The sequence below is a fragment of the Heterodontus francisci genome, chromosome 11 (genome assembly GCF_036365525.1).
Source record: "Heterodontus francisci isolate sHetFra1 chromosome 11, sHetFra1.hap1, whole genome shotgun sequence".
NCBI lineage: Eukaryota > Metazoa > Chordata > Chondrichthyes > Heterodontiformes > Heterodontidae > Heterodontus > Heterodontus francisci.
This window is the reverse complement of record NC_090381.1, coordinates 95,239,188-95,266,941: the sequence shown is the minus strand read 5'-3', so window position 1 is coordinate 95,266,941 and position 27,754 is coordinate 95,239,188. Positions and strand designations below refer to the sequence as shown.

The following is a 27,754-nucleotide window of genomic DNA, read 5'->3' as shown; positions in this document are numbered from 1 at the left end:
GGTAGAGGTGAGGGACGTGGTTGAGCAGATAGACAGCTGCAGTTGTTTTTTAGACGAATGAAAAGCCAAAGGCTAAGTAGTTGGCAGGTTGAAATTGGGTAGCGGGATGTGGGTGGTGAGCGATTAAATAGAAGTGGTTCAAGATGTTTTTGAGACCATGGAAATTGCGAAGGGCCTGTTTCAGTGCTGTATCTCTCTATGACTCTATGTGTGGGAGTGGCTGTGAATATGGGTACGCTTGAAAAGTCCGTATATAAAGCAAAACCCAGAAGGTTCGGGAGCAACAGACGGAAGTGAAGTGCTAGTCTAGTTGTTGAATTGTAAAATTGTTACCAGTTATCGTTTAAACCCTCTGTTCCCTCTAAAGAGCCATGTTTGCAGCACTGTCTGAAGTCCCTGTAATCTTGTACTTCTGTGGGTCTTCATCTGTCCTTTATATTTGGGTCCATGGATAAAGTTGCTGTTTTCTACTTATGCTGCAAGTTTTGTAGTTAAGTCTTTGGCAGGCTGGAGAGGGAAAGCAAGATTCTCTAATTATCTTCCATGTAGCCACTACTGGAGCAAAGCTAAGTTTGATGGGTTCTGGGGAAACCTTGTGCCATGATGGCACCTTGATGTTGCAGATAGATGGTGCTGAGTGAGATCTTGTGTCGTGTGAACCGCAAAGCCCTGCCACAAAGCATCGGCTCAGTTTTTGTCCAGCTAAAATTTGCATTCCTTGCTCCTCGAGTGAGATTTACCATTTCCTGAATTAGGACAAATTCTTAAGTCCTACTACAGGAGTCGGTTAGATTAGACAAACACCAGACACTGGGCAGTCTGGCTTTGTTTTTCAAGCCATCAGCCTATGCTGATTGGTGCCAATTGCTCAACATTGAAGAAAATGCTAACAAACAACTTTTCCCCGAGTCACTGCCAAACTTATGCAAAACAAAGTAAAATAAAATTACTGATGTGTTTACAAGGAAGAAAAAAAAGCAAAGCTGTACTTTTAAGGTCATATGGTAACACCTTTAGCCAATCAGATGATAGCTAAATGACCATATGGAGAAGAAATAAAGCAGGCAACATAAATAGCATATGGTCAAGGCACTGGAGTGTGGCTGCAGCTGAGCTGCGGTGAAAAGACCTGGTATACAGTTTGGTGCCTGATGCATTGCTTGCATCAAAACTAGCAAGTGCCTCAGTAGTTGGATCAGCATGGCTGCACCACCATCTGCCAAAGGCTTTATCTTTTTAAAATTTATTTTGGGCTATCTACTTCAGTACAATATGAGCTTGGAAGCATGTGTGGAAGGGAAGGAAAGAGGGTAATTTGGAATAAAGTTCGTTTTGCTTTGAGAGTCCAGCAATAACGGAAGAAGATTTCATTGTTGAAACTTGCAACAAGTGGCCACCAGTTACATCTGTGAATAACATCTTGATTTTCACTGATTCCAGAGGAAATGGGAGAATTGACAGAATAATGATTGGAAGTTTCCAGGGATTGGTTTGCCATATGCTGTAAAATCTGAGCAGATCTCATTATCCACCACCCCACCCGCCACACACAACCTTCCATATAAACAAGGGTGACCTTTTTCAGTGGCTGCAAGTGACCTTGTTGAAAGCTAATTATTTTCATTGAAATAAATGTGAAACAGAACGCACTGCACTGGTGGCAGTAGGAGGTCACCAAGATATTGTATGCACAGTCACTCCAAGGACCTTTCAAGTGACTGGGAAAGTTGCTAAAACTATTCTGACTGCAGAAGCTCAGTTGTTAATATGCTGATGGATAATGCAGGTGGAATTTCTGCAATTTTTTTGGAATTTCATTTGAATCCGATTCATGACACTAATTGCTTTGAATGTTCCTAGTGAAAGGGTCACTGATGTGTTGAGGCATTTGTTAACAATCTTTTTGAAAGAGATTTAAGATTCTATTCATTTTTTTTGAGATACAGCACTGAAACAGGCCCTTCGGCCCACTGAGTCATTGCCGACCATCAACCACCCATTTATACTAAAGCTACACTAATCCCATATTCCTACCACATCCCCACCTGTCCCTATATTTCCCTACCACCTACCTACACTAGGGGCAATTGCTAATGGCCAATTTACCTATCAACCTGCAAGTCTTTGGCTGTGGGAGGAAACCAGAGCACCCAGCAGAAACCCACACGGTCACAGGGAGAACTTGCAAACTCCGCACAGGCAGTACCCAGAACTGAACCCGGGTCGCTGGAGCTGTGAAGCTACGGTGATAACCACTGTGCTGCCCCCTGTGCTGAGATGTTCAAAAATGTTAGCGATTATATTGACCCTGGAGGTGAGATAACAGTTGCACAAGTGTTTACAATTCTTGGTTTCTTTTAAATATTTCTAGGGTGACATGACAACAGTTTCATAATTTACAGGCTAGCAGATCGAGTTCCTGTAACTCCCAGTCCACTTCCATATAAATTTGAACAAAGAGGAAGACACGTAAGCATTTTAGGCACTCCTGGGGATGGTTTAAAATCCCATCTTGCTGCTTTCTCCTCGCATTCAAAAAGGGTAATGGCTCTAGCATGTTTTGTTGGGAAAGCATTACACAGATTCCTACTCGCCTTCTGAAACATTGTTCCTTTATTATCTGTAAAATGATTGCGAGCAGTGGGTTCTGCCTGCGTGTGCTTCCAAATGTATGCTGCTGGTGTGATCATTTACAAGATATCAGTATTCCTGAATTGAGCAGGAATCTAATTGTTTTACAGGATTTTCATTTATATAAATCCTTAGAACGAGGCTGCTCGTCTGTGACTATGATGTGCCTCGCTGAAATATTAAAATTTTTAAGTCTACAGCTATGTTCCATTCCAGTGAGCCGCGGTCTTACCTTCATGTTATCTGTACAACAGGCAGAATGTCATAGCTGGTGTATCAGACTGTCAGGATCCTCTAGTCCAACAATTTGATTTGCTTTGGGAGAGGCCTACAGTAACAATGATTTTTTTCTCTCTGGTTTTCATTTCTGAGACCCTGAAGGTGTTAACTCATCCTGGGACATAGTTCTGCGGACTCTGGGCATCTCACCCTAGCACCTGTTATTCACGTGTAATCCCAAATACTGAATGCAGCCATGCTCGTATTCAACCACGGAAGGGCATCATAGCCAAGCTTAATTCCATCTCAACCAAGCCCATGCTTGTGTATGTTACAATGGAGGGGGGAATTTTACTGGATAATGAACAAGGAAGCGTGAGAGCTGCTACCAATTTTGGTGCTTTGCTGTCTTCCCAGCTGAGATTAGTTAACTCAGCATTGACCAGAGATCGAACTTGGCATCATCTTGTCTGTACAGCTCAATTGAGCATTGGCTTTACCAACCCTGCCCATGAAGAGAGGTGGTAGGCGATGGCCCCACTAAGCTGTGTGGCTGCACAGCAGCCTGGAAGGTACTGCACAGACCTTGTTCCGCGATAAATGCACAGCTGTGCAAAAAAGTACATAAAGGGACGATGTGCTAAGAAAACTGGCTGCGCACAACTCCTAAATTTTAAAGGGAATGTTGGAGGCAAGTTTCGCTGCTTTTAATAAAATGCAACCCCGAACCAGAAGGTTACAAATTTAGCATCAGTTTTCAGGTGTATTATTAAATGTTGCATGCAAATCAGACATCATTGGTTCTTAGAATTTGTGTGTTTTAAAATTCTGGTGTTTAAATTGCATCATTTGGCTCTTTCTACTTGCTGATATTTATTTGCCTATTAAAATTGTATGGACAGGATGATTATGTCATCCCAGCTAGCAGAAAATACATGCTAGGGATTGGCTTCTAAGGTGATGCAAAACTAAAAATAAAAGTACTTAGGAATGTAGGAACAAGAGTGAGCCATTCAGCCCCACAGACCTGTCATTCGGTTAGATCATGACAATCTGTACCTCAACTCCGTTTACGCATCTTTGCTCTATATCACTTGACTTCATTACCTATCAAAAATATATGGACATCAGTCTTGAAATTTTTAATTGACCCAATATCCACAGCCTTTTCAGAAGCGAATTTCAGATTTCCACTGACCTTAATGTGAGAAAGTGCTTACTGACTTTACACCTAAATGGCCCTTGCTCTGGATTTCCCCATCATTCTCCATGTCTACCCTACTGAATTCCTTTATCGTATTAAAGACCTTAATTAGACCACCCCTCAACTTTTTATGATAAAGGGAATGCAACCTTTCCTTATAACTTAACCTTTTAAACCCTAGGATCTTTTTGATGAAAAGCCCTTTCCTAAGTTTCAGTACCCAAATCTGAAGATGGTACTCCAAATCGGACCTGACCAGACCCTGTACAACTGAAGCATTGCTTCCTCATTTTTATGTTCTAACCTCCTTGAGAAAAAGGCCAATGTTCTAATCAGCGTTTCTTGATTACTTTTTGTACCTGTGCACTAGTTTTTAGTGTTTTGTGTACAGGGACACCTGAATCACATTGCTCCTAGTCTTTCACTATTTGAGAAAGTATTCTTATTTACTGTATCGGATCCAAAGTGGATAATACGTTTAATCAATGTCCAATTGAAACACCCTGCTCCCATCTACACAACTTGCTGTGTCTTCTCACTTAGTGTCATCTGCAAACCTGATCCAAGTCATTAACATGTATATAGTAAAAAGCTGATGGTACAATGCATTCCTACACCTGTATCCCAATTTTCCTGTCCTTTCTAAAGATCCTATACCCTAGAATATTTAGCTTCCAGCTATGCCCAGCTTGCAGCCAGATCTCTCTAATGACTACTATACCCATTAAGCTAAATTTGTGCTTCTAACTCACTTGTTTTATTTCTTATGCTGTGTGCATTTGTGTACAGTGCTCTTATTTGGATAATAAAACAAAAAGTGCTGGAAGTACTCAGCAGGTCAGGCAGCATCTGTGGAGAGAGAAGCAGAGTTAACGTTTCAGGTCTGTGACCTTTCATCACTGACCTGAATGAAACGTTAACTGTGCATCTCTCTCCACAGATGCTGCCTGACCTGCTGAGTACTTCCAGCACTTCTTGTTTTTATTTCAGATTTCCAGCATCTGCCGTATTTTGCTTTTCTCTTATTTGGATAATTGTCACCACTTTGCTGGTCTTTTTCTCAAACTTTTTGACTTGCTGTATGACTTTTCCCCTCTGGTTTTGAAGTTATTCATTAGAATTGAAATGCTGTGTTCAGCTGGAGGAATGCAGTGCGTCATCAAGTGGCAGAAGCTATGAAATAGGTCACCCATGTCTGATGTTAGTCATGCAATAGTGTGCAACTAGAAAAACTAAAACCAGGGTAAATTAAAGCACGAACTGGGCTTTGATGTTGTCTAAACTCGATGTGTGGATATTAGTAAAAAGAAAAAAAAACCTGCAATGCTGGAAATCTTAAATAACACCAAAATATTGCTGACAAAAGTTTGTGTCAGAACACTGGTGCTGATACCCTGCTAAGGATATTCATCAAGGACATCAGGTTAACCCTTCACCTTAACACTTTTACTACCCAGTTTCTGCCCAGGAGTTAATGATACCTAAACTTGACTTGCCAAACTGTCTTTCATCAACCAGTTTGGTTTATATTAACATGTAGAGTACCAACCTCCCATCACAATCCTCACAATCTTTGAATGAATGAATTAAACCTTTCTTGTCAATTATTGTAGAAATCCGAGAACAATCATCAACTAACGGGTGTTTATTAACCTCAGAATCATAGCACCGTGTAAACTTAAATAATTATAAGATATGGTTGATAGACAAAATAAACAAAAGGGGCCACAAAGACAGTTTGGTAATACCACAGTAACTCAGCAATAATGGCTTGATTATATATTTACAGTGGAGATTAGTGTTTGAGGTTTAGACTTCTCAGCTGACTGATAATATAACAGCAGTAGATAGCCAGTCTGGGGAGATGGCAGCATAGTGATAATGTCACTGAACTAATAATCAGGAGACCCAGGCCGATGTCCTGGGAGCACAGGTTCAAATCCCACCACAGCAGCTGGTGGAATTTAAATTCAATTAATTAATTAATTCAATTAATAACCAAAAAAATCTGGAATTGAAAGCCAGTCTCAGACTGGCATCGATTGTCGTAAAAACCCATCTGGTTCACTAATGTCCTTTAGGGAAGGAAATCTGCCGTCCTTATCTGATCTGGGCTACATGTGACTCCAGAACCACAGCAATGTGGTTGACTCTTGACTGCCCTCTGAAATAGCCTTGCAAGTCACTCCGTTGTCAAGGGCAATTAGGGATGGGCAACAAATGCTGGCCTTGCCAGCGATGCCCACATCCCATGAAACGATAAAAAAAAGATTAAAGTCTATATGCTTGTTGTGGCAATGTTTCCAAAAGTTATACAGCCTCATCCTTATGAGCTGGTGCAAATGAACTGGTTGCTTAGCCTTCCTCTGGGAGAATGGTGTTAGCTTCCTGAGAAGTCACAGTGATGAACTTCTGTCTGTAGAGGTACTGCGTGTTCCTGTGCTGGTAACTGTACCTGGGATAGCTGGCTTAAATTTCACAACTCTCGATTTCAGGGAAGTTTATACAACTGAGTGACACACTTTGGCCTGCCTGTATGTGGCTGGTGTAGCTGTGCAAACTTAACTTCTGTAACCTTTCTCACGTTCTTTGTCAAAGGTGCACTTTCCAATTTTACAGAGGCAGTCTTCCACAGACCTATCCACAGAATTCCTAAACGTTTTACTAAAAAGACTACTGCAAGAAATTCTAAAACGAGCTGGAACTAAATTTAACTGAATACCAAAGACTGAGGTTTACTATCAACAACACTGGACTTCCACAGACCTTTAAAGGATAAAGCCATAAATGGTTGCATTTATTAAACCTCTTGATTCTATTAACCAATCTAAGTAGCACACATGTTAGAAGAGTTTAGCCCTTCTGGTGTCACAGGCCCATGGTGACCTCTGAATAAATAAAGTGCTGGCACCTAGACATGTCTGATTGTTACTTTACTCCCCAGCTGCTCAGGTCAACAGAGTTGCACAGAGGCTCATATGAGGCAGGGCAGCTTTATGTTTCCTATAAGGAGTCTGTGGACCTGATGGCTTGTTTTCTATTCCTGATAAGGAAGTATTTTGTTTATATAAGTCTTCATGGTTTAATTGACATTAGCTCATTCTCTTCCTAGTATTTAGTCTGATTGCTAACTTCATTTTGAGAGCTCATTTAAGGCAATTATTATGGCATATCGCCTACGTTCATCAGTATCTTTAGAGAGAAAAAAACGTTCAGTGATTTGGGGTGCAGACCTGTCAGAAGCTAAATCCAAAATCCTTTACACTGTCCAACTGACCTGTTGTGTATGTCCAGCACTTTAAGGTTTTATTTCAGCTTGAAGTATAATCCTATCTCAGATGAAGCTATATCAGAAGTTGATGTCTAGATGGATTTGATATGAAAGCAATTCTCTCAAGAATCCATTGTAGTCATTAGTTATTGATTATTTTTGGTGGTGGTTTGTTTTCAGATAGTATATCCATGGTTGCCGCATCAGTTTCCAACATCGTCTCTCAAACCAAGATCTTACCCAAAACCTTAGGCCTAGCAAACGTGAATGTTGCACCCCAAATGGTGAGTATTGCACATCTTCACCCTTCAATGAAGTTGTAACTAATTTCCATTGTCCAGCAGCCAGTGATGAATATAGTGTAACATGTTTATGGCAGCTGAAATGTATCAAAGAATGTGTTCTTCAGATTGGCATAAGCTACAGTGCTTTTTGTCTTCAGTTTCAAATGCTCAAAGTGAAGAAAATTAGTGTCCAAGACTTCAAAATCTACAGGCAGAGAGATTTGGCTAAGCAAGAATTTTACTCATCGTGATGTGATGATATCCTGATGTGCGTTGCTCTGGACTAGAAGGTGTAGGCTTGCATCTCATGATTACCCACATGGTGAAATTTCAGCTTGACAGTACATTTGCTGTAAGATCACAAGTGAAATCTAGGGACGAACTAACAGATTTGGGAACATGTCTCCTACGAGAGCACAGGAAGATCACAAGAGAGGAACAATAAAACACTTTTTTTTAGTGTTTTGGAAATTATAATGCCATGTTTTTACTATTTGAGTGTTTTCCTTCAGTTGAACAACTGCAAAATCACTAGTTTTAAAGTCAGCCGTTATGTTTCAAAAGTTATGATACTGTGCAAATTTTACATGTATTGCAAGTACAGATTTAGAACATAAAACGGCATTGCCAATGAGAGATATGGGTGAACTGCCTTGTCAAATTTTACTTTTGAGAATGTAGATCTTGAAGACTGTGATGTTCAACACAGGCCGAGTCTGTGTTGTACCAGCCATGGAGGAGTAGAATGAGAATTTGTCTCCTGACTCCAAGATTTTTCCAGGGTTAGATAAGATAGACAAAGAAAAGCTGTTCCCATTAGCTGATGGTGCAAGGGCTAGGGAACACAGATTTAAGGCTATGGGCAAGAGATGCATGAGGGATGTGACAAAGAACTTTTTAATGCAGCGAGTGGTAATGACCTGGAACTCGCTGCCCACGAGGGTGGTTGAAGCAGAGACTTCAGGAACAATGATTTCAAAAGGAAATTGGATGAGCACTTGAGGGAAAAAAATTTGCAGGGCTACAGGATAGAATGGGGGAGTGGGACTGATTGGATTGCTCAGTAGAGAGACAGCATGGACTTGATGGGCCAAATAGCCTCCTTCTGTGCCATTATCACTCCAAGCCTCTTAATCCCACAAGTTGAGTTCCTGATCGTTGGATCAATTCTTGTGGGGGTGCAGTGTTTTATCAAATGGAAGCTCAATTCAAAGTTAAATGACTGAATAAAATTAGGTCACATTAATAGGTCACAGAGCACGTTGACAGAACCTGGGGTGCCTTTGGTAAGGGAATTTATAACTCAAAATATGGCACCAGAAAAAGTTCAATCTTGCAGCAGTGGACAAATGTCTAGTCAAGAGGTTTTCACCCCAACCCCCAAGATGGAGAACTTTGAAAATTGATCTGTTCCTCTTGTTGACAAGTAAAGGAGCTGTTTAATGATGAATTAAGGATCTTTACAGGGTGAGCATGTTTGCTTGCTGACTATTGCCCTCTGTTCAAGAAGGGGGAGAGGCAGAAAACAGGTAAATGTAGGTCAGTTGGCTTGACGTCTGTTGTGGAAAAGGTGTTAGAACTGATCGTTAAGGAGGCTAATGCTGGGCACTTAGAAAAACTCAAGGTAATTGGGAATGGTCAGCATGGTTTTGCGAAAGGGAAATCATGTTTAACCAATTTATTGAAGTTCTTTGAAGGAGTAACATGCGCTGTGGATAAAGGGGAGCCCATTAACGTACTGTACTTGGATTTCCAGAAGGCGTTTGACAAGGTGCCACATAAAAGGTTATTGTGCAAAGTAGGAGCTCATGGTGTAGGGGGTAACATATTAGCATGGAAAGAAGATTGGCTGGTTGGCACAAAACAGAGAGTATACATAAATGGGTCCTTTTCTGATTGGCAGGATGTGACGAGTGGAGTCCTGCAGCAGTCTGTGCTGGGGCCTCAACTTTTTACAATTTATATAAATGACCAAGATGAGGGGAACAATGGCATGGTAAATTTTCAGAAGGCACAAAGATAGGTAGGAAAGTATGTTGTGAAGAGGACATAAGGCGGTTGCACACTGATGTACTTAGGTTGAGTGAGTGAGCAAAAATCTGGCAGATGGAGTATAATGTGGGAAAATGTGAAGTTGTTCACTTTGGCAGGAAGAATAAAAAAAAGAGTATTACTTAAATGGAGAACAACTGCAGAATTCCGAGGTACAGAGGGATCTAGGTGTTCTAGTGCACGAGTCACAAAAAGTTAATATGCAGGTTCAGCAAGTAATAAAGAAGGCTAATGGAATGCTACCCTTTATTACGAGAGGAATTGAAAATAAAAATAAGTATGTTATGCTTCAGTTATACAGGGCATTGGTGAGACCACATCTCGAATACTGTGTGCAGTTTTGGTCTCCTTATTTAAGGAAGGATGTAAATGCGTTGGAGGCGGTTCAGAGGAGGTTTACTAGATTGATACCTGGAATGAGTGGGTTATCTTATGAGGAAAGGTTGGACAGACTGGGCTTGTTTTCACGAGTTTAGAAGAGTGAGGGGAGACTTGATTGAAGTATATAAGATCCTGACTGGTCTTGACAAGGTGGATGTGGAGAGGATGTTTCCATTTGTGGGTGAGTCCAGAACTAGGGGGCACTGTTTTAAAATCAGGGGTCACCCTTTTAGGACAGAGATGAGGAGAAATTTTTTCTGAGGGTTGTGCGACTTTGGAACTCTCTGCCTCAGAAGGTGGGGGTCATTGAATATTTTTACAGCGGAGGTAGATAGATTCTTGTTAGGCAAGGGAATCAAGGATTATCGGGGGTAGATGGGAGTGTGGAATTCGAGACACAAACTGATCAGCCATGATCTTATTGAATGGCGGAGCAGGCTAGAGGGGGGCGAATGACCTACTTCCGCTCCTAATTCAAATGTTTGTATGCTGCTAAAAACATTTTCTTAACATTTGTGGATGCTGCTTTTTCTAGGGATCTTATCGTCAGTTTATTGACCCTTAGCACACTGCAGACAAATTCACTCACCCAAGAACACTATTCTTTTGCGGATCACCAAATAACTATACTTACCCTGTTTTAATACGTTAAACAAGAGATTAACCTGGTGAAATCCATGATACAGTAAAGTCATTCATCGTTCTTGGCTTTTGACTGGCTAAAAGACCTGATGTATGAAGTTTGTTTAGATCAGGTCAGAACTTTCTTTGAAAGGTAGAGGGGCAGTGACAGAGTTAAAATGAGCCGTTGTCATTGTTGAGAAGTAATGGAGCAAGGCAGAGCAATTAGTAAATAGTCAGGACTTAAATGGGGAGAAAAACAAAAGAGCACAAGGTGAATCTCCTGGAAGGAATGAGATTGGGGTGGGAAGGAAGCTACAGAGTGACCCGTTGGTCGAGTGTGAGTGAAGAGCTGGAAGATGGTCAGAGTGCATTGAGGAGATGAGGCAGCTGTGCAGGCTGCCCCATTCCTGTCAATGAAGAAATCCATGAGCTCTTCATATGAGGAATGGGGACAGAGGGTTTTAGGAGGTAGCTGATTGGGCATAGAATTTTTAAAATCTATTCTTTCATGGGATGTGAGCATTGCTGGCAAGGCCAGCATTTATTGCCCATCCCTAATTGCCCTTGAGAAAGGGATGATGAACCACTGCAGTCCATCTGGTGTAGTAGGTACACTCTCACTGCTGTTAGGGAGGGAGTTCCAGGTTTTTGACCCAGCAACAGTGAAGGAGCGATGATAAAGTTCCAAGTCAGGATGGTGTGTGGCTTGGAAGGGAACTTGCCGATGATGGTCCCATATGTCCGCTGCCCTTGTCTCACTAGGTGATAGAGGTCATGGATTTGGAAGGTGCTGTCTAAGGAGGCTTGGCGAGTTGCTAAGCATACAATACTCCCAGAGAATGCTCCTGCACATTTAATACACGTAACACTATCCAGGTGAGAATGGGTTTGGCAAAAGGATCTGTATTTTTTATACCATCCAGAGTTAGTGCATGGAGTTGAGAGGGAGATACAATAATGCTTGACATGGTTGAGCCAGTTTTAGTGCTGGATGATGAGCCCAATCATGCACCAGATGTACGACCACCAAACTTTAGGATAGGAACTGTATCAGTAAAGCAACAGGGTTGGGAGATGATGAGTGCCTTTCTGGGATCAAGGGCATTCAAGGTAAAATTGAGGGAGCAGTTGAGCAGGTCAACAGCAGCAATTATATTTTGTCTGAGAACCATAGGAGAGGGATTTGAAAGATTGAGTGTGAATTAGTTTGAGCGTGAATTGGGGTGGAAGATGGAAGACAACTTGTTTGTGGGGTGGAAACAGATTGGAGCAGTGGAATTAGAAGTAGAGAACAAAGAAGGAGGCAAGTACATCACCAGCTAGCCAGATGATCAAAACCTGAAAGCTGACAAGGCCACATGAGATGATAAGGGCAAATTGGTAGTCTTACATATGTGAAAAGTGAACTTGAATAATGGCAGGCAGTTACAGGAAAGGGGAATTTAGAGGAGTCGCTTGGCATATAGGCTCAAGGTGGAGATCTTGGTGAAGAACTTGCATTGAATGGAGCACTTTAATGATTTATGATTGGGGTAGAAGCTGAAGTTCATATTTTGTACACCAGATGGCAGCAAAGCTTCTTTCAAGCATTTTCAAACCTATTATTATAAACCACTTAACTAGCGAGCAGATTTGTTGCTTTGATCTGTTTCGACATTTCAGTCATTTTTGTAGGACATCATGTAAGCGCTTACTAATTACCTAGTTATAAATAGCTTTTTTAAGAAAATAAGAAATAGGAGCAACACTGGACCATTCAGCCTGCTCTGCAATTCAGTAATTTCATGGCTGATCTACCTCAACTCTAGCCTCACTCACTATTGCTCTATCCTTGCATTCCCTTAGTATCCAAAAACTAATTGATCTCTATCTTGAATATACTCAACGACTGAGCATACACAGCTCTCTGGGGATGGAGACTCCCAAAGATTCACAACCCTTTGAGTGAAGAAATTTCTCCATACCTCAGTCCTAAATATCCAATCTGTTATGCTGAGACCGTGACCCCCTAGTTCTAGACTCCCAAGCCAGGGAAAACATCCTCCCAGCATTTGCCCTGTCAAGAATTTTATGTTTCAATCAAATCACCTCCTGTCAGCAAATGCAGCCTTAGAAGAACAATGCAACCACTAGGTGGTGCTGTACTAGCACATGCACAAATGCAGCCTCATCCACTGAAATGTCACTGTCTGCCATGTTCAGGCAGCTGCCAGGATGAAAGATGACGCTGCTCAATTTATCACAGAAAAACAACTTCAACCCACGGCAGCACACAATGGACATGTTTGATACTCGGAGAATATTGCTCTGTTTAAAGTCTGCTCAGAAGGACAGCACCTCTGACAGTGCCGAACACCCTCTGTGATCCTGTGATGTTTCAGTGCCATTCTGGCTCTGGCCTCGCACTCCCCCCACCGCCCCCCCCGCTCTCCAGCCGCTCACTCTCACGCCCCACCCCTGCCAATCCCGCTGTCCGTCCACTCTCTTTTCCCCCCCCTCCCCAAACCAGACATCCTGCTCTCCAGCCGCTAGATCTTGGCCGCAGGCCACACCGCTTCCCTCCCCTCAGCCACTCTCGCCTACATCGCCCCATCACCCCTCACAGCCCGCTTTCCTTCACCAGGGGGTTGTAGGGGGCAGGGGGAAGCAAGGAGCGAGTAGCCGGGATTTGGGGGGGGCAGAGCATTTTCTGCGCATGCGTCAGTTAGTCCTGGCAAGACCTAAGCTACACATGTGCAGCATCTCAGAGTGCAGGAGACCGTTTATGCATATGTACAGCTTGGAGTGCTCTGATGACGTCAGAGGGCCGCTGCTTTGTCGGGACTCACTTGTTCTTCTAAATACTAGGGGATATCGGCCTAATCTACTCAATCTCTCTCGTCAACCGACAGTCCCCTCATGCCGGGAATAAGCATAGTGAACCTTCGTCATACTCCCTCCAGGGCAAGTATATCCTCCTTGAGGTAAAGAAAGCTAAATTATACACAGTATTTCAGGTGTGATCTCTCCAAGGCCCTACAAGAGCAAGACTTCCTTACTCTTATTCTCCAATTCCTTTGTAATAAAGCTAAAGTACTATTTCCTTTACTAATTGCTTGTTGTACCTGCATGTTAACTTTCTGTGATTTGTGTACAAGGACATCCAAATAACTGGAGGAAGTGGCTCTATAAATATCCCCATCTTCAATGATGGGAGTCCAGCACATCAGTGCGAAAGATAAGGCTGAAGCATTTGCAACAATCTTCAGCCAGAAGTACCGAGTTGATGATCCATCTCGGCCTCCTCCTGAAATCCCCAGCATCACAGATGGCAAGGCCAGCATTTGTTGCCCATCCCTAATTGCCCTTGAGAAGGTGGTGGTGAGCCACCTTCATGAGTTGCTGCAGTCCATGTGATGTAGGTACACCAACAGTGCAGTTAGGGAGGGAATTCCAGGTTTTTGTCCCAGCGACGGTGAAGGAAAACTCCAAGTCAGGATGATGTGCAGAGGAATTTGCAGGTGGTGGTGTTCCTCTGGTGCCCTTTTCCTTCTAGGTGGTAGTGGTTGTGGGTTTGGAAGATGCTGTCGAAGGAGGCGTGGTGAGTTGCTGTAGTGCATCTTGTATATGGTACACACTGTTGCCACTGTGTGCCAGTGGTGGAGGGAGTGAATGCTTAAGGTACATAGGAACCGAGGACTTAGGAGCAGGATTAGGCCATTCAACCCTTCAAGCCTGCTGTGCCATTCGATAAGATCATGGCTGATCTGATTGTGGTCTCAACTCCACTTTCCTGTCTGTCCCCCTAACCCTTGACTCCCTTGTCTATCAAAAATCTAACTCAAACTTGAATAAACTCAATGACCCAGCCTCCACTGATTTCGAGGGAAGAGAATTCCACAGACTAACAACTCTTTGAGAAAAAAGATTTCTCCCCATCTCTGTCTTAAAAGGGACACCTCTTATTTTTAGACTGTGTCCCCTTGTTCTAGTCTCCCCCATGAGAAAACATCCTCCCAGTAGCCACTCTATCAAGTCCCTTCAGGATCTTATATGTTTTAATAAGAGCATCTCTCATTCTTCTAAACTCCAATGGTATAGGCCCAACCTGTTCAACCTTCATAAGATAAGCCCTTCATTCCCGGAGTTAGTCGAGTGAACTTTCTCTGAACTGCTTCTAATGCAATTATATCCTTTTTCAGATAAGGAGATCAGGGGAAGGAGAGGGAACCAGCAGGCAGTGCAGGGATCCCCTGTGGCCGTTTCCCTCAACAACAGGTATACCGTTTTGGATACTGTTGCGGGGGACGACTTACCAGGGGTAAGCAATGGGGTACAGGTATCTGGCACAGAGTCTGTCCCTGTTGCTCAGAAGGGGAAGAGGAGCAGAGCATTAGTCATTGGGGACTCCATAGTTAGGGGAACAGATAGGAGGTTCTGTGGGAACGAGAGAGACTCACGGTTGGTGTGTTGCCTCCCAGGTGCCAGGGTTCGTGATGTCTCAGATCGTGTTTTTGGGATCCTTAAGGGGGAGGGGGAGCAGCCCCAAGTCGTGGTCCACATAGGCACCAACGACATAGGTAGGAAGAGAGATGGGGATTTAAGACAGAAATTCAGGGAGCTAGGGTGGAAGCTTAGAGCGAGAACAAACAGAGTTGTTATCTCTGGGTTGTTGCCCGTGCCACGTGATAGCGAAGCGAGGAATAGGGAGAGAGAGGAGTTGAACACGTGGCTTCAGGGATGGTGTAGGAGGGAGGGTTTTGGTTTCCTGGATAACTGGGGCTCTTTCTGGGGTAGGTGGGACCTCTACAAACAGGATGGTCTTCACCTGAACCAGAGGGGTACCAATATCCTGGGGGGGGAGATTTGCTAGTTCTCTTCGGGGGGGTTTAAACTAATTCAGCAGGGGAATGGGAACCTAAATTGTAGTGCCAATGGACAGGATGTTGAGAGTAGTGAGGTCAGGGATAAGGTTACAAGGACGCAAGAGGGCACTGGCAAGCAAGAACCTGGTTTAAAGTGTGTCTACTTCAACGCCAGGAGCATCCGGAATAAGGTGGGTGAGCTTGCAGCATGGGTTGGTACCTGGGATCTCGATGTAGTGGCCATTTCGGAGACATGGGTAGAGCAGGGGCAGGAATGGATGTTGCAGGTTCCGGGATTTAGATGTTTCAGTAAGAACAGAGAAGATGGTAAAAGAGGGGGGGGGGGGGGGGGGGTGTGGCATTGTTAATCAAGGAGAGTATTACAGCGACAGAAAGGACATTTGAGGACTCGTCTACTGAGGGAGTATGGGCCGAGGTTTACTGAGGGAGTATGGGCCGAGGTTAGAAACAGGAGAGGTGAGGTCACCCTGTTGGGAGTCTTTTATAGACCTCCAAATAGTTCCAGAGATGTAGAGGAAAGGATAGCGAAGATGATTCTCGACAGGGGCGAGAGTAACAGGGTAGTTGTTATGGGGGACTTTAACTTTCCAAATATCGACAGGAAATACTATAGTTCGAGTACTTTAGATGGGTCAGTTTTTGTCCAGTGTGTGCAGGAGGGTTTTCTGACACAGTATGTAGACAGGCCAACCAGGGGCGATGCCACATTGGATTTGGTACTGGGTAATGAACCCGGCCAGGTGTTAGATTTAGATGTAGGTGAGCACTTTGGTGATAGTGATCACAATTCGGTTAGGTTTACCTTAGCGATGGGCAGGGACAGGTATATACCGCAGGGCGAAAATTATAACTGGGGGAAAGGAAATTATGATGCGATTAGGCAAGATTTTGGATGCGTAGGATGGGGAAGGAAACTGCAGGGGATGGGAACAATCGAAATGTGGAGCTTATTCAAGGAGCAGCTACTGCATGTCCTTGATAAGTATGTACCTGTGAGGCAGGGAGGAAGTTGTCGAGCGAGGGAGCCGTGGTTTACGAAAGAAGTTGAAGCGCTTGTCAAGAGGAAGAAGAAGGCTTATGTTAGGATGAGACGTGAAGGCTCAGTTAGGGCGCTTGAGAGTTACAAGCTAGCCAGGAAGGATCTAAAGGGAGAGCTAAGAAGAGCAAGGAGAGGACATGAGAAGTCATTGGCGGATAGGATCAGGGAAAACCCTAAGGCTTTCTATAGGTATATCAGGAATAAAAGAATGACTAGAGTTAGATTAGGGCCAATCAAGGATAGGAGTGGGAAGTTGTGTGTGGAATCAGAGGAGGTAGGGGAAGTGTTAAATGAATATTTTGCGTCAGTATTTACAGTAGAGAAAGAAAATGTTGTCGAGGAGAATACTGAGATTCAGGCTACTAGGCTAGATGGGATTGAGGTTCACAAGGAGGAGGTGTTATCAATTTTGGAAAGTGTGAAAATAGATAAGTCCCCTGGGCCAGATGGGATTTATCCTAGGATTCTCTGGGAAGCTAGGGAGGAGATTGCAGAGCCTTTGTCCTTGATCTTTATGTCGTCATTGTCGACAGGAATAGTGCCGGAAGACTGGAGGATAGCAAATGTTGTCCCCTTGTTCAAGAAGGGGAGTAGAGACAGCCCTGGTAATTATAGACCTGTGAGCCTTACTTCGGTTGTGGGTAAAATGTTGGAAAAGGTTATAAGAGACAGGATTTATAATCATCTTGAAAAGAATAAGTTCATTAGCGATAGTCAGCACGGTTTTGTGACGGGTAGGTTGTGCCTCACAAACCTTATTGAGTTTTTCGAGAAGGTGACCAAACAGGTGGATGAGGGTAAAGCAGTGGATGTGGTGTATTTGGATTTCAGTAAGGCGTTTGATAAGGTTCCCCATGGTAGGCTATTGCAGAAAATACGGAAGTATGGGGTTGAAGGTGATTTAGAGCTTTGGATCAGAAATTGGCTAGCTGAAAGAAGACAGAGGGTGGTGGTTGATGGCAAATGTTCATCCTGGAGTTTAGTTACTAGTGGTGTACCGCAAGGATCTGTTTTGGGGCCACTGCTGTTTGTCATTTTTATAAATGACCTGGAAGAGGGTGTAGAAGGGTGGGTTAGTAAATTTGCGGATGACACTAAGGTCGGTGGAGTTGTGGATAGTGCCGAAGGATGTTGTAGGGTACAGAGGGACATAGATAGGCTGCAGAGCTGGGCTGAGAGATGGCAAATGGAGTTTAATGCGGAAAAGTGCGAGGTGATTCACTTTGGAAGGAGTAACAGGAATGCAGAGTACTGGGCTAATGGGAAGATTCTTGGTAGTGTAGATGAACAGAGAGATCTTGGTGTCCAGGTGCATAAATCCTTGAAGGTTGCTACCCAGGTTAATAGGGCTGTTAAGAAGGCATATGATGTGTTAGCTTTTATTAGTAGGGGGATCGAGTTTCGGAGCCACGAGGTCATGCTGCAGCTGTACAAAACTCTGGTGAGACCGCACAGTGCGGCACAGTGGCGCAGTGGTTAGCACCGCAGCCTCACAGCTCCAGGGACCCGGGTTCGATTCCGGGTACTGCCTGTGTGGAGTTTGCAAGTTCTCCCTGTGTCTGCGTGGGTTTTCTCCGGGTGCTCCGGTTTCCTCCCACAAGCCAAAAGACTTGCAGGTTGATAGGTAAATTGGCCATTATAAATTGTCACTAGTATAGGTAGGTGGTTGGGAAATATAGGGACAAGTGGGGATGTTTGGTAGGGATATGGGATTAGTGTAGGATTAGTATAAATGGGTGGTTGATGTTCGGCACAGACTCGGTGGGCCGAAGGGCCTGTTTCAGTGCTGTATCTCTAAAAAAAAAAAAAAAATAAAAAAAACCTGGAGTATTGCGTGCAGTTCTGGTCACCGCATTATAGGAAGGATGTAGAAGCTATGGAAAGGGTGCAGAGGAGATTCACTGGGATGTTGCCTGGTATGGAGGGAAGGTCTTACGAGGAAAGGCTGAGGGACTTGAGGTTGTTTTCGTTGGAGAGGAGGAGGAGGAGAGGTGACTTAATAGAGAAATATAAGATAATCAGAGGGTTGGATAGGGTGGATAGTGAGAGTCTTTTTCCTCGGATGGGGATGGCAAACACGAGGGGACATAGCTTTAAGTTGAGGGGTGAAAGATATAGGACAGATGTCAGAGGTAGTTTCTTTACGCAGAGAGTAGTAGGGGCGTGGAACGCCCTGCCTGCAACAGTAGTAGACTCGCCAACTTTAAGGGCATTTAAGTGGTCATTGGATAGACATATGGATGAAAATGGAATAGTGTAGGTCAGATGGTTTCACAGGTCGGCGCAATATCGAGGGCCGAAGGGCCTGTACTGCGCTGTAATGTTCTTAAAAAAAAAAGTTGTACGCAGTACTCCCCAAGGTCCTGTACAGTTGCAGTAACACTTCCCTACTTTTACACTCGATTCCACTTGCAGTAAACACCAACATTCCATTTGTCTTCCTAATCACTTGTACCTGCATACTAACCTTTTGTGATTCATGTACCAGGACACCCTGATCCGTCTGTACCACTGAGTTCTGCAATCTCTCTCCATTTAAATACTATACAGCCTTTCTATTCTTCCTGCCAAAGATAGTGGATGGGGTGCCAATCAAGTGGGCTGCTTTGTCCTGTATGGGGTCGAGCTGCTCAAGTGTGGTTGGAGCTGCACCCATCCAGGCAAGTGGAGAGTTAGAACAGTTCCAATGAAGACATGACCTTGATTGGATTCACTCATACTGCTAATGCATGATCTCATCTGTCCAGCATTCTCATCCCCTTTCAAAGACTATTGCTTCCCTTTACCATTTCATCCTTCTTTTCCAGCTTACTGTTATTGCTGACGCTGATCAGACAGGCATCTTTGCATACGCGCCCTCGACTCGCATGTCGTCCGCCGGCCTATATGCAGTTTCTCCCACCGCTGACGCATTGGTGTGCGCCCATCAACCAGTGCCAGTACTGGTTTGCGAATGCACTTGGTGCCGTCATCACACACCAGCAATTGCCAGCTGCTCGCTCTGCCGCTATCTCTGCCTCTGGGAAGCAGCATTCCCATCGCTCTGCCTCCAGCTCTTCACTGCCTACAGCTCCGGGAGCCATTCTGACTGCCCCTGCCCTGCGCCCTCCACCTCTCGTGTGCTTCCTCTCCAGAGCTCTCGTTGATCCTCTCCTGCACTCTATGCCTACATGTTACTCCAGACCCGCAGCAATGTGGTTGACTCTTAACTGCCCTCTGAAATGGCCACTCAATTGTCAAGGACAATTGGGGATGGGCAATGTTGGCCTTGCCAGCGACCCCCACATTCTATAAACCAAGAAAAAAAACACAAAGGGTGGCAGAAATTGGAAGTCTCTTCTGCAAACAGCAATTGCTGCTAAATCAATTGTAAATTGTAAATCTGAGATTGATAGATTTTTGTATTAAAGGTAAAGGTAAAGGCAGGTATATGGAGTTAGGTTACAGATCAGCCATGATCTCATTGAATGGGCGAAACAGACTCGAGGGGCTAAATGGCCTACTCCTTTTCCTATACTCTTCACAGCTTACTTTCCCACCTAACTTTGTATCATCAGTAAACATGGATACATTACACACTGTCCCCTCATCTAAGTCATTGATATAGATTGTAAATAGCTGAGACCCAGGCACAGATCTCCTATGTAATGCCTTTAGCTTTAATTTTTTTGTATTTTCCCTGATGTCATGTCAGTCACTAATGCCCTGGTACCTTGGTTAAGCTCTCTGTCCCTGATCTACAATGCTCAAATTAAGTTTAAAGCCCTATCTGCTGCTTTAGTTATTCGATTCGCCTTTTCCCAACTTGGTTTAAGTGGAGCTGATCCCAACTGAACAGCTCCCTCTTGCCCCAGTGCCCCATGAATCAAAGCCCCTGCCTTCCACATCATGCTTTCAGTCACACACTTAACCTTTAAATCTGTTTGTCCCTATGCCAATTTGCACATCGCTCAGGTAACAATCCAGAGATTATTACTTGTGAGGTTCTGTGTTTTAACTATGACCCTTGCTCCTCAAACTCTCACTGCCCCGTTGTTTAATATTTATTTAATCAGTAAATGCATATTTTTAATTTGAAGCTAGTACTGAAATTGATATTGGCACAGGATTGAGAATTCTTTAAGGGAGAGCAGGCTCAATAGTACTTTTTGAAAAGCTATCCTGATGGTGGGACAGGAATCTCGCTCTCCTCCCAATTAAGTCCAATTCAACTTGTTAAAAAGCTCAGGGAGTGAAGTTCTAAATTTTAAAGGGGGTGCACAGCTTACCCACGCTTTCAGAAACTGTTCAGGAGTGAGGAGACAGTCATGTTTGCCCCCGGGCAGTTGGTAAGGGGGTGCCTTTGGCGCTGCACAGGTGGCAGGGAGAGTGGGTACTCAGCGCCTGGGCTTTGCATAGATTCAGCAGCCCTCTGCCAGGGCCAGAGAGCAAGGCTGCCAAGGACAACTGCCCAGAAGGAAGGCTCCAGCTGGCAAGGGGCACACGACTGTCAGATTTTGGGCGCACTGGTGATATGGGGCAATGCCCTCCACAGGAAGGGCAGTACCCTGAGCAGCAGGAGGGCACAGGAGAAGAAAGAAGTGCAGGAAGGTAACAAAGGGCAAATCCTCAACACAGGCCCTACTGCAAAAGACAGAGCTGCCTGGAGATGACGGAGAACCAGTGCCGCAGGAGACTGCAACTCGCCAGGCAAATGTTCACAGGCATTTGTGCCCTCATTACTGAAGACCTCGCAGCGCTGATCGCCATTCTCTGCCAGTGGCTGTCAAAGTATTTGTGGCCTTGAACTTCTTCACTTTTGGCTCCCTCCAAGGATCAGCTGCAGACCTTAGTGGTACCTCAAATATGACTCCACACCACAGTATCTTGCTGGTCACTGATACCCTCTGTGCCAGAGCTCGACATTCATTTCACAGCAGACACGTCCTCTCAAGGACAGAGGGTGTTGGACTTCGCCGCCATTGCAGGATTCCCCCAGGTGCAGGGCCTCATCGATTGCACCCATGTGGCCATTAAGGCACCCAGTAACCGGCCAGTGAGATCCATCAACAGGAAGGGCTTCCACTCCCTCAACATCCAACTGGTCTGCAATCACAACAAGAGCTTCCTCCATGTGTGCGCTTGCTTTCCTTGCACCTGCCATGACTCCTTCATCCTCCGCCAGTCCAGGCTGCCTCAGATCTTCACTCCAACCCCCAAGTGCATTGTTGGATCCTAGGGATGGGAAATCCCTTGAAGAGATGGCTACTGACCCCTCTACAGGAGCCCCAGACAGAGGCACATAGGCAATCCAACCATTACCACCTGCTCAGCAGGACAATCTTTGAGCAGGCCATCAGGCTTCTGAAGATGCCATTCCAGTGTCTGTACCAGTCAGGTGGTTTCCTCCAGTACCCTCCTGCAAGGGTCTCACACATAGTGATGGTCTGTTGCATTCTCCATAATATGGCCCTCCAGAGAGGTGTGGGCCTTGAGGTCGGTGAGGCCCTGGAAGCAGACAGCTCATCAAGGGAGGAGGAGGAGGAGGAGGAAATGGATGTGGAGGGAGATGTTGCTGATCGGAGAGGTACCTCTGCTGCACAACAGGGTGGCCTTCTCCTGCCACCCTTGGGGAAGATGGCTGCCTTGCCCTCTGGGTGCCAGGCCTTCAGCTCTCCTGTGACATCTCGCTTCCCTCTGCTGTGGAAGGCTTTGGCACAATCCGCAGATCTCTCCCAGCCTCAGTGATGGCTGCCATGGGGTGTCTAAATGAGTCCCACGCTTCATCTGATATGCCTCTGCTCCTGATCCCACTGGCTCTAAGTGGACAGGAAACCTGTCTCCATATCTACTAAGGGCTCACACGCAACCCGCCACCCCCCCGTGAAAATCCGAACTTGAATCAGTTTCCCACCTGAGGTGGGTTTCTGACTCAAAAACAGACCCGCTCCTGCTTCCCGTGCCCATGGCAAAAATTTAACTCATAAAGTACAAAGAAATGCTTTCTTGGAAGATGGTACCCGGGTTGTAATTAAGACTCAACGTTTTGTTTGTTGCACTAAGCTACATATTTCATTCTGGCACTCCTGCTTTGCTCTGATCTTGCGTCTCCTCTGATAGAGGCATTTACAGCACCGAAGAAGGCCATTCGGCCCATCGAGTCCATGCCGGCTCTCCACGGAGCTAGTCAGTCAGTTCCATTCCCCTGCTCGATCACCATAGCCTTGCAAGTCTATATAATATGCTTGCATTTTTTTTTTTGCATGGCTCCAATTCCCTCTATTTCCAGCATATTTTCCATTGGGGGACAATTAAATAGTCACTCACCTGATAAAATTCACTGCTCATAGCAATGACAGGTTGCGTGTCCTCTGTAGCAGAGGCATTTCTTCTGCAAGAGCAGCTGAACACAAGTATTTTTACTGTTAACCCTGCAAGAACCTTAATGCAAACCTTCGAATGGTTTATGGCCTTCCTTCTTTGAAGACTTGTGCTGTAAACCAGATTTTATAGGAATTGAATAATTCAGCTTCCCGCATAAGTGAAATAATTTGATTCAGGTTCTGATTGAATATTAAAATTGTATGATGCAGCCAGGAATCCATTCATGTAGTGATTTCAGAGGAATTTGATGCAGTAGCTTTTTACTGTCTCTAGGTGATGGTCTTTCTAAGCACAGTATAGAATGCAGTGTAGTGCTCACAAGTAACGGAGAGTCAGTAATGTTTTATTTTGCGGCAGTTACTTCTCTTTTTCCCCCCCCCCCCCCCAAAACAAAATTGCTCAATATTGATACTTATAAAGAATGCATGCTGAGAGTAAAAGATATTTCTAAATCTGAGACTACTGCCAGTATTTTATTTTTGCTCTCCTAAATTCTTCCATTGCCACACACTGTAATGTTGCCCAAGTTGACCAGGTGTCTAATATTCCCTTTCTTACTCAGTGCTATGTGCTTGACACAAAAAACTGTGCTGGTACAATTGAATTGAAGAACTCGCTGTGCAAGCCTATTTCCAACAACTGTACAACACTGTGTAGTAGCACTTAAACGTACTTCACATGTACCACTCTAGGTTGCTGTGCTTTGTCATTGCTTATCACATTAAAGAATATCAGTACTGGGAACAGACTGCACTAATGAGTACAATGTGTCAACACTGAGTGGAGGAGTGTAGTACTCATTAGCAACAGTGTAAATTCTTTCTCCTTAAACCCATACATGAACCTCAGTTGAGCCGGACTCTACTGTCCATCTTTTACATTAGCTATATCTGCAACTTCACCATTTATGCTCAAAACTGCATTCAGAACCAACATACCTTCAGATATAATGGCACAGTTTTCGCAGTCTCGTGTGAGCCCAGACCCCAGTGTCTGCACGCTAAATTTGTACTCCATGTCCCCAGTTTTTTCATGGATCTTTGAGTTTGCTGCCCGAGTAACTGAGCTATATTTATCTGCATAAACATCAAGAGCTAGTTCAAGAGTCCTGGTTTACGAGAATTAAAACTGTGCCACTGTAAAAGCAGTTTAACTATATTATACTGGGTCGGGGGAATGGCTTTGTTTACTGGAATGAGAAAAAATGTATTTACGAAACAAAAAAAATGTGGCCACCAGGACTTAAAGGGCTAACTTATGAGGAAAGGTTTCATAACTGTGGCTTGTATTTCCTTGCTATAGAATATTGAGAAGTTGATCAAATCAAGGTGCTTAAAATGCTAAAAGAATTTAATAGGGTAGATATGGGCGGCACAGTGGTGCAGTGGTTAGCACCGCAGCCTCACAGCTCCAGGGACCCGGGTTCGATTCCGGGTACTGCCTGTGTGGAGTTTGTAAGTTCTCCCTGTGTCTGCGTGGGTTTTCTCCGGGTGCTCCGGTTTCCTCCCACAAGCCAAAAGACTTGCAGGTTGATAGGTAAATTGGCCATTATAAATTGTCACTCGTATAGGTAGGTGGTATGGAAATGTATAGGGACAGGTGGGGATGTTTGGTAGGAATATGGGATTAGTGTAGGATTAGTATAGATGGGTGGTTGATGTTCGGCACAGACTCGGTGGGCCGAAGGGCCTGTTTCAGTGCTGTATCTCTAATCTAATCTAATCTAATCTATAAAGAGAATCTTATTTCCTGTTGTGTGGGAATCCAGAACAAGGAGCTATAATAAAATTAGATATAGGACATTTAGGGGTGAAATTGGGAAGCACTTCTTCACACAAAGGGTAGTAGAAATCTGAAACTCTCTTACCCAAAAGGATGCTGGGTCCGTTGGAGCTTTCAAGACTGAGATTGACAGCTTTTTGTTAGGCAAGGGTGTCAAGGAACATGGGGCAATAGCAGGTAAATGGGGATCAGTCATGATCTATTTGAATCGCGTAACAGGCTGACTGACCTATTCCTGTTCCTGTATTTGTAATTTCAACCTCAGCATTTGTCACACCAGCACTTCAATGGTTTTAGGACTGAAAAGTGGAAACTGTACTTTTTAAAAATAAAAGCTATGATATGCTCTTAGTACATTTTGCTGTAAGACATGCTGTTAATACTTCTATTATAGCAGAATCCCTTATATACCTGTTTAACGGGTAAGAAACACTTTTTCCTTTACGTTTGTCATTCACAGATCATTAGCACACCACAGCGACTGAGCAACTCTGGGAGTGTTCTGATTGGAAGTCCATACACCCCCACGCCAACTATGGTTACTCAGAGTCACATAACAGACCCGTCTGGCTGGGTCACAGGGTAAGCATTCACTTTTTCGTGAAAACTACATTTCTATTCAAGAAACGAAACTGCAAGTGCGTCTGCCGGGAATTAAATATATAGCCAAACCTCTTTCTAACAAATAGGTTACGATCTGAAGATGATTTGTGGCAGATATTGTGAACTTAATTGTTGTATGTGAAAGATCTTTGTCCTATTATACGATTTAAGATGGCAAATTGGTCTTTAATTTGCTTGGCCAAATTACACTGACGTTAAACTGAGAGCGCTATTGCTTGAGGAGGTGCTGGATATGAGGATAGCTGTGCTGCTGGTCAGAGAGGAATGTATTGGATGGAGGGGCATGTAACTGCCTGCAGTTCATTTACCTTCCGCAGGCACGCTGGCATCATCTTGAGGTTGAAATCATTCAGGAAAGTTGTTTAATTATTATGATAGTTTAACAAACTTAAAATGTGCCCCATTGACGGGTTTTGCAAAATTGATAATGTATATTATATACAGAATTGTTTCTCTCCCGTCTTGTACCACCACTCCCAGCCCAGTGTCCACTGAAAGCAAATGCCTCAGAACCATGTTGTTCAACAGAAATTGATGATTAGCCACAAGTTTTTTTTTTATTCTTTCAAAGAATGTGGGCGTCACTAGCAAGTCCAGCATTTATTGCCCATCCCTAATTGCTCTTGACAACTGAGTGTCTTGCTAGGGCAGTTAAGAGTCAACCACATTACTGTGGGTCTGGAGTCACATGTAAGCCAGACCAGGTAAGGACAGCAGATTTCCTTCCCTAAAGGACATTAGTGAAGCAGATGGGTTTTTACAAAATTGACAATGGTTTCATGGTCACCATTAGACTAGATTTTAATTCAGATTTATTAATTGAATTCAGATTTCACCATGCCATGCTGGGGTTTGAACCCGTGTCCCCAGAGCATTAGCCAAGGACTCTAGATTACTAGTCCAGTGACATTACCACTATGCCACCACCTCCCCCACTCCTCTAAACGAGTGAGGGCAGTGATGCAGTTTTAGCTACTTGCATTATTTTTAGAAGAAAATACCTCATGTAATGCAGATTATAATGGCACAGAAGGAGGCCATTCAATCCATCAAGTCCATACCGGCTCTCTATTAAGCAATCCAATCAGTTCCATTCCTTGGCTCTATCCCCATAGCCCTGTAGGTTTATTTCCCTCAAGTGCTCATCCAATTTCATTTTGAAATTATTCTTCATCTCCGCTTCCACCACCCTCAAAGGTAACGAGTTCCAGGTCATTGCCACTCACTACGTAAAAACGTTCTTCCTCACATCCCCTCCCGCATTTCCTGCCCAAAACCTTAAATCGCTGTCTCCTAGTCCTCGTACCATTAGCTACTGGGAACAGCTTTCCTTTGTATACCCTATCCAAACCTGTCATAATCTTGTACACCTCTATCAAATCCCCCCCTCAATCTCCTTTGCTCCAAGGCTAACAAGGCCAGCGTCTCCAACCTAACCTTGTAGCTAAAATCCCTCATCCCTGCAACCACTCTAGTCTATCTCCTCTGCACCGTCTCATGGACTCTCTCATCCTTCCTAAAGTGTGATGACCAGAACTGGATGCAGTATTCTAGTTGTGACCTAACCAGAGCTTTATAAAGGTTCAGTGCAACTTCCCTGCTTTTGTGTTCAGTACACCTATTTATGAAGCTCTCAGGATCCCATATGCTTTGCTAACTACTCTCAATATTTCATGCCACCTTCAAAGATTTATGCACATGAATCCCAGGTTCCTCTGTCTGTTTGCACTCTTTAGAACTGTAACTTTTAGTCTGTATTGCCTTTCCCAATCCCTTTTGCCAAAGTGCATCACTTCACATTTCTCTGTATTAAATTCCATCTGTCACGTGCCTGCCCATGCAGCTAGCCTATCTTATGTCCTGTTTCAGTTGATTGGTATCATTGGCAAATTTTGGAATTTTACTCTGTATTCCAATATTCAAGTAACTTACTTACATCAAAAAAAGCAGTGGTCCTAGCACTGAACCTTGGGAAACACCACTGACTACCATCCTGCAGAATGAAAAACAGCCATTTACTGTTTTCTGACCTTCATCCAATTTTTTATCCAAGCTGACACTGACCCTCCTATTCCATGAGCCTCCATTTTGTTAACCATCTTATGTGGTACTTTGTCAAAGGTTTTCTTAAAATCCTATAGACAACATCCATTGCTTTTCCTTCATCAACTTTCTCTGTTACTTCATCAAAAAAGTGAATTAGATTAGTCAAGTACGAGCTAACTTGTACAAATCTGTGCTGGCTCGCCCTAACTAATTGAAAACTCTTCAAGCACTTGTTGATTTTTTTTTCCTGATTATTGTTTCTAAAACCTTACCCTTCACTAACATTAAACTGACTGACCTGTAATTACCAGGAATGTCCTTGCACACTTTCTTGAATAAAGGTGTCACATTTGTCACTCTCCAATCCTC

The 27,754-nt window shown here is 44.0% G+C and overlaps 1 protein-coding gene across 9 annotated transcripts in view; it reads left to right on the top strand.

The window, feature by feature from the left end:
• LOC137375400 (transcription factor Dp-2-like) overlaps window positions 1–27,754 on the top strand; it is a 223,856-nt gene that overhangs the window by 129,058 nt on the left and 67,044 nt on the right. For all 9 annotated transcript variants that reach the window (XM_068042569.1, XM_068042567.1, XM_068042565.1 and 6 more), the window contains 2 exons: window positions 7,506–7,609; window positions 25,176–25,297. In XM_068042569.1, coding sequence (XP_067898670.1) covers window positions 7,506–7,609; window positions 25,176–25,297 — 226 coding nt within the window. The remainder of the gene's footprint in view (window positions 1–7,505; window positions 7,610–25,175; window positions 25,298–27,754) is intronic.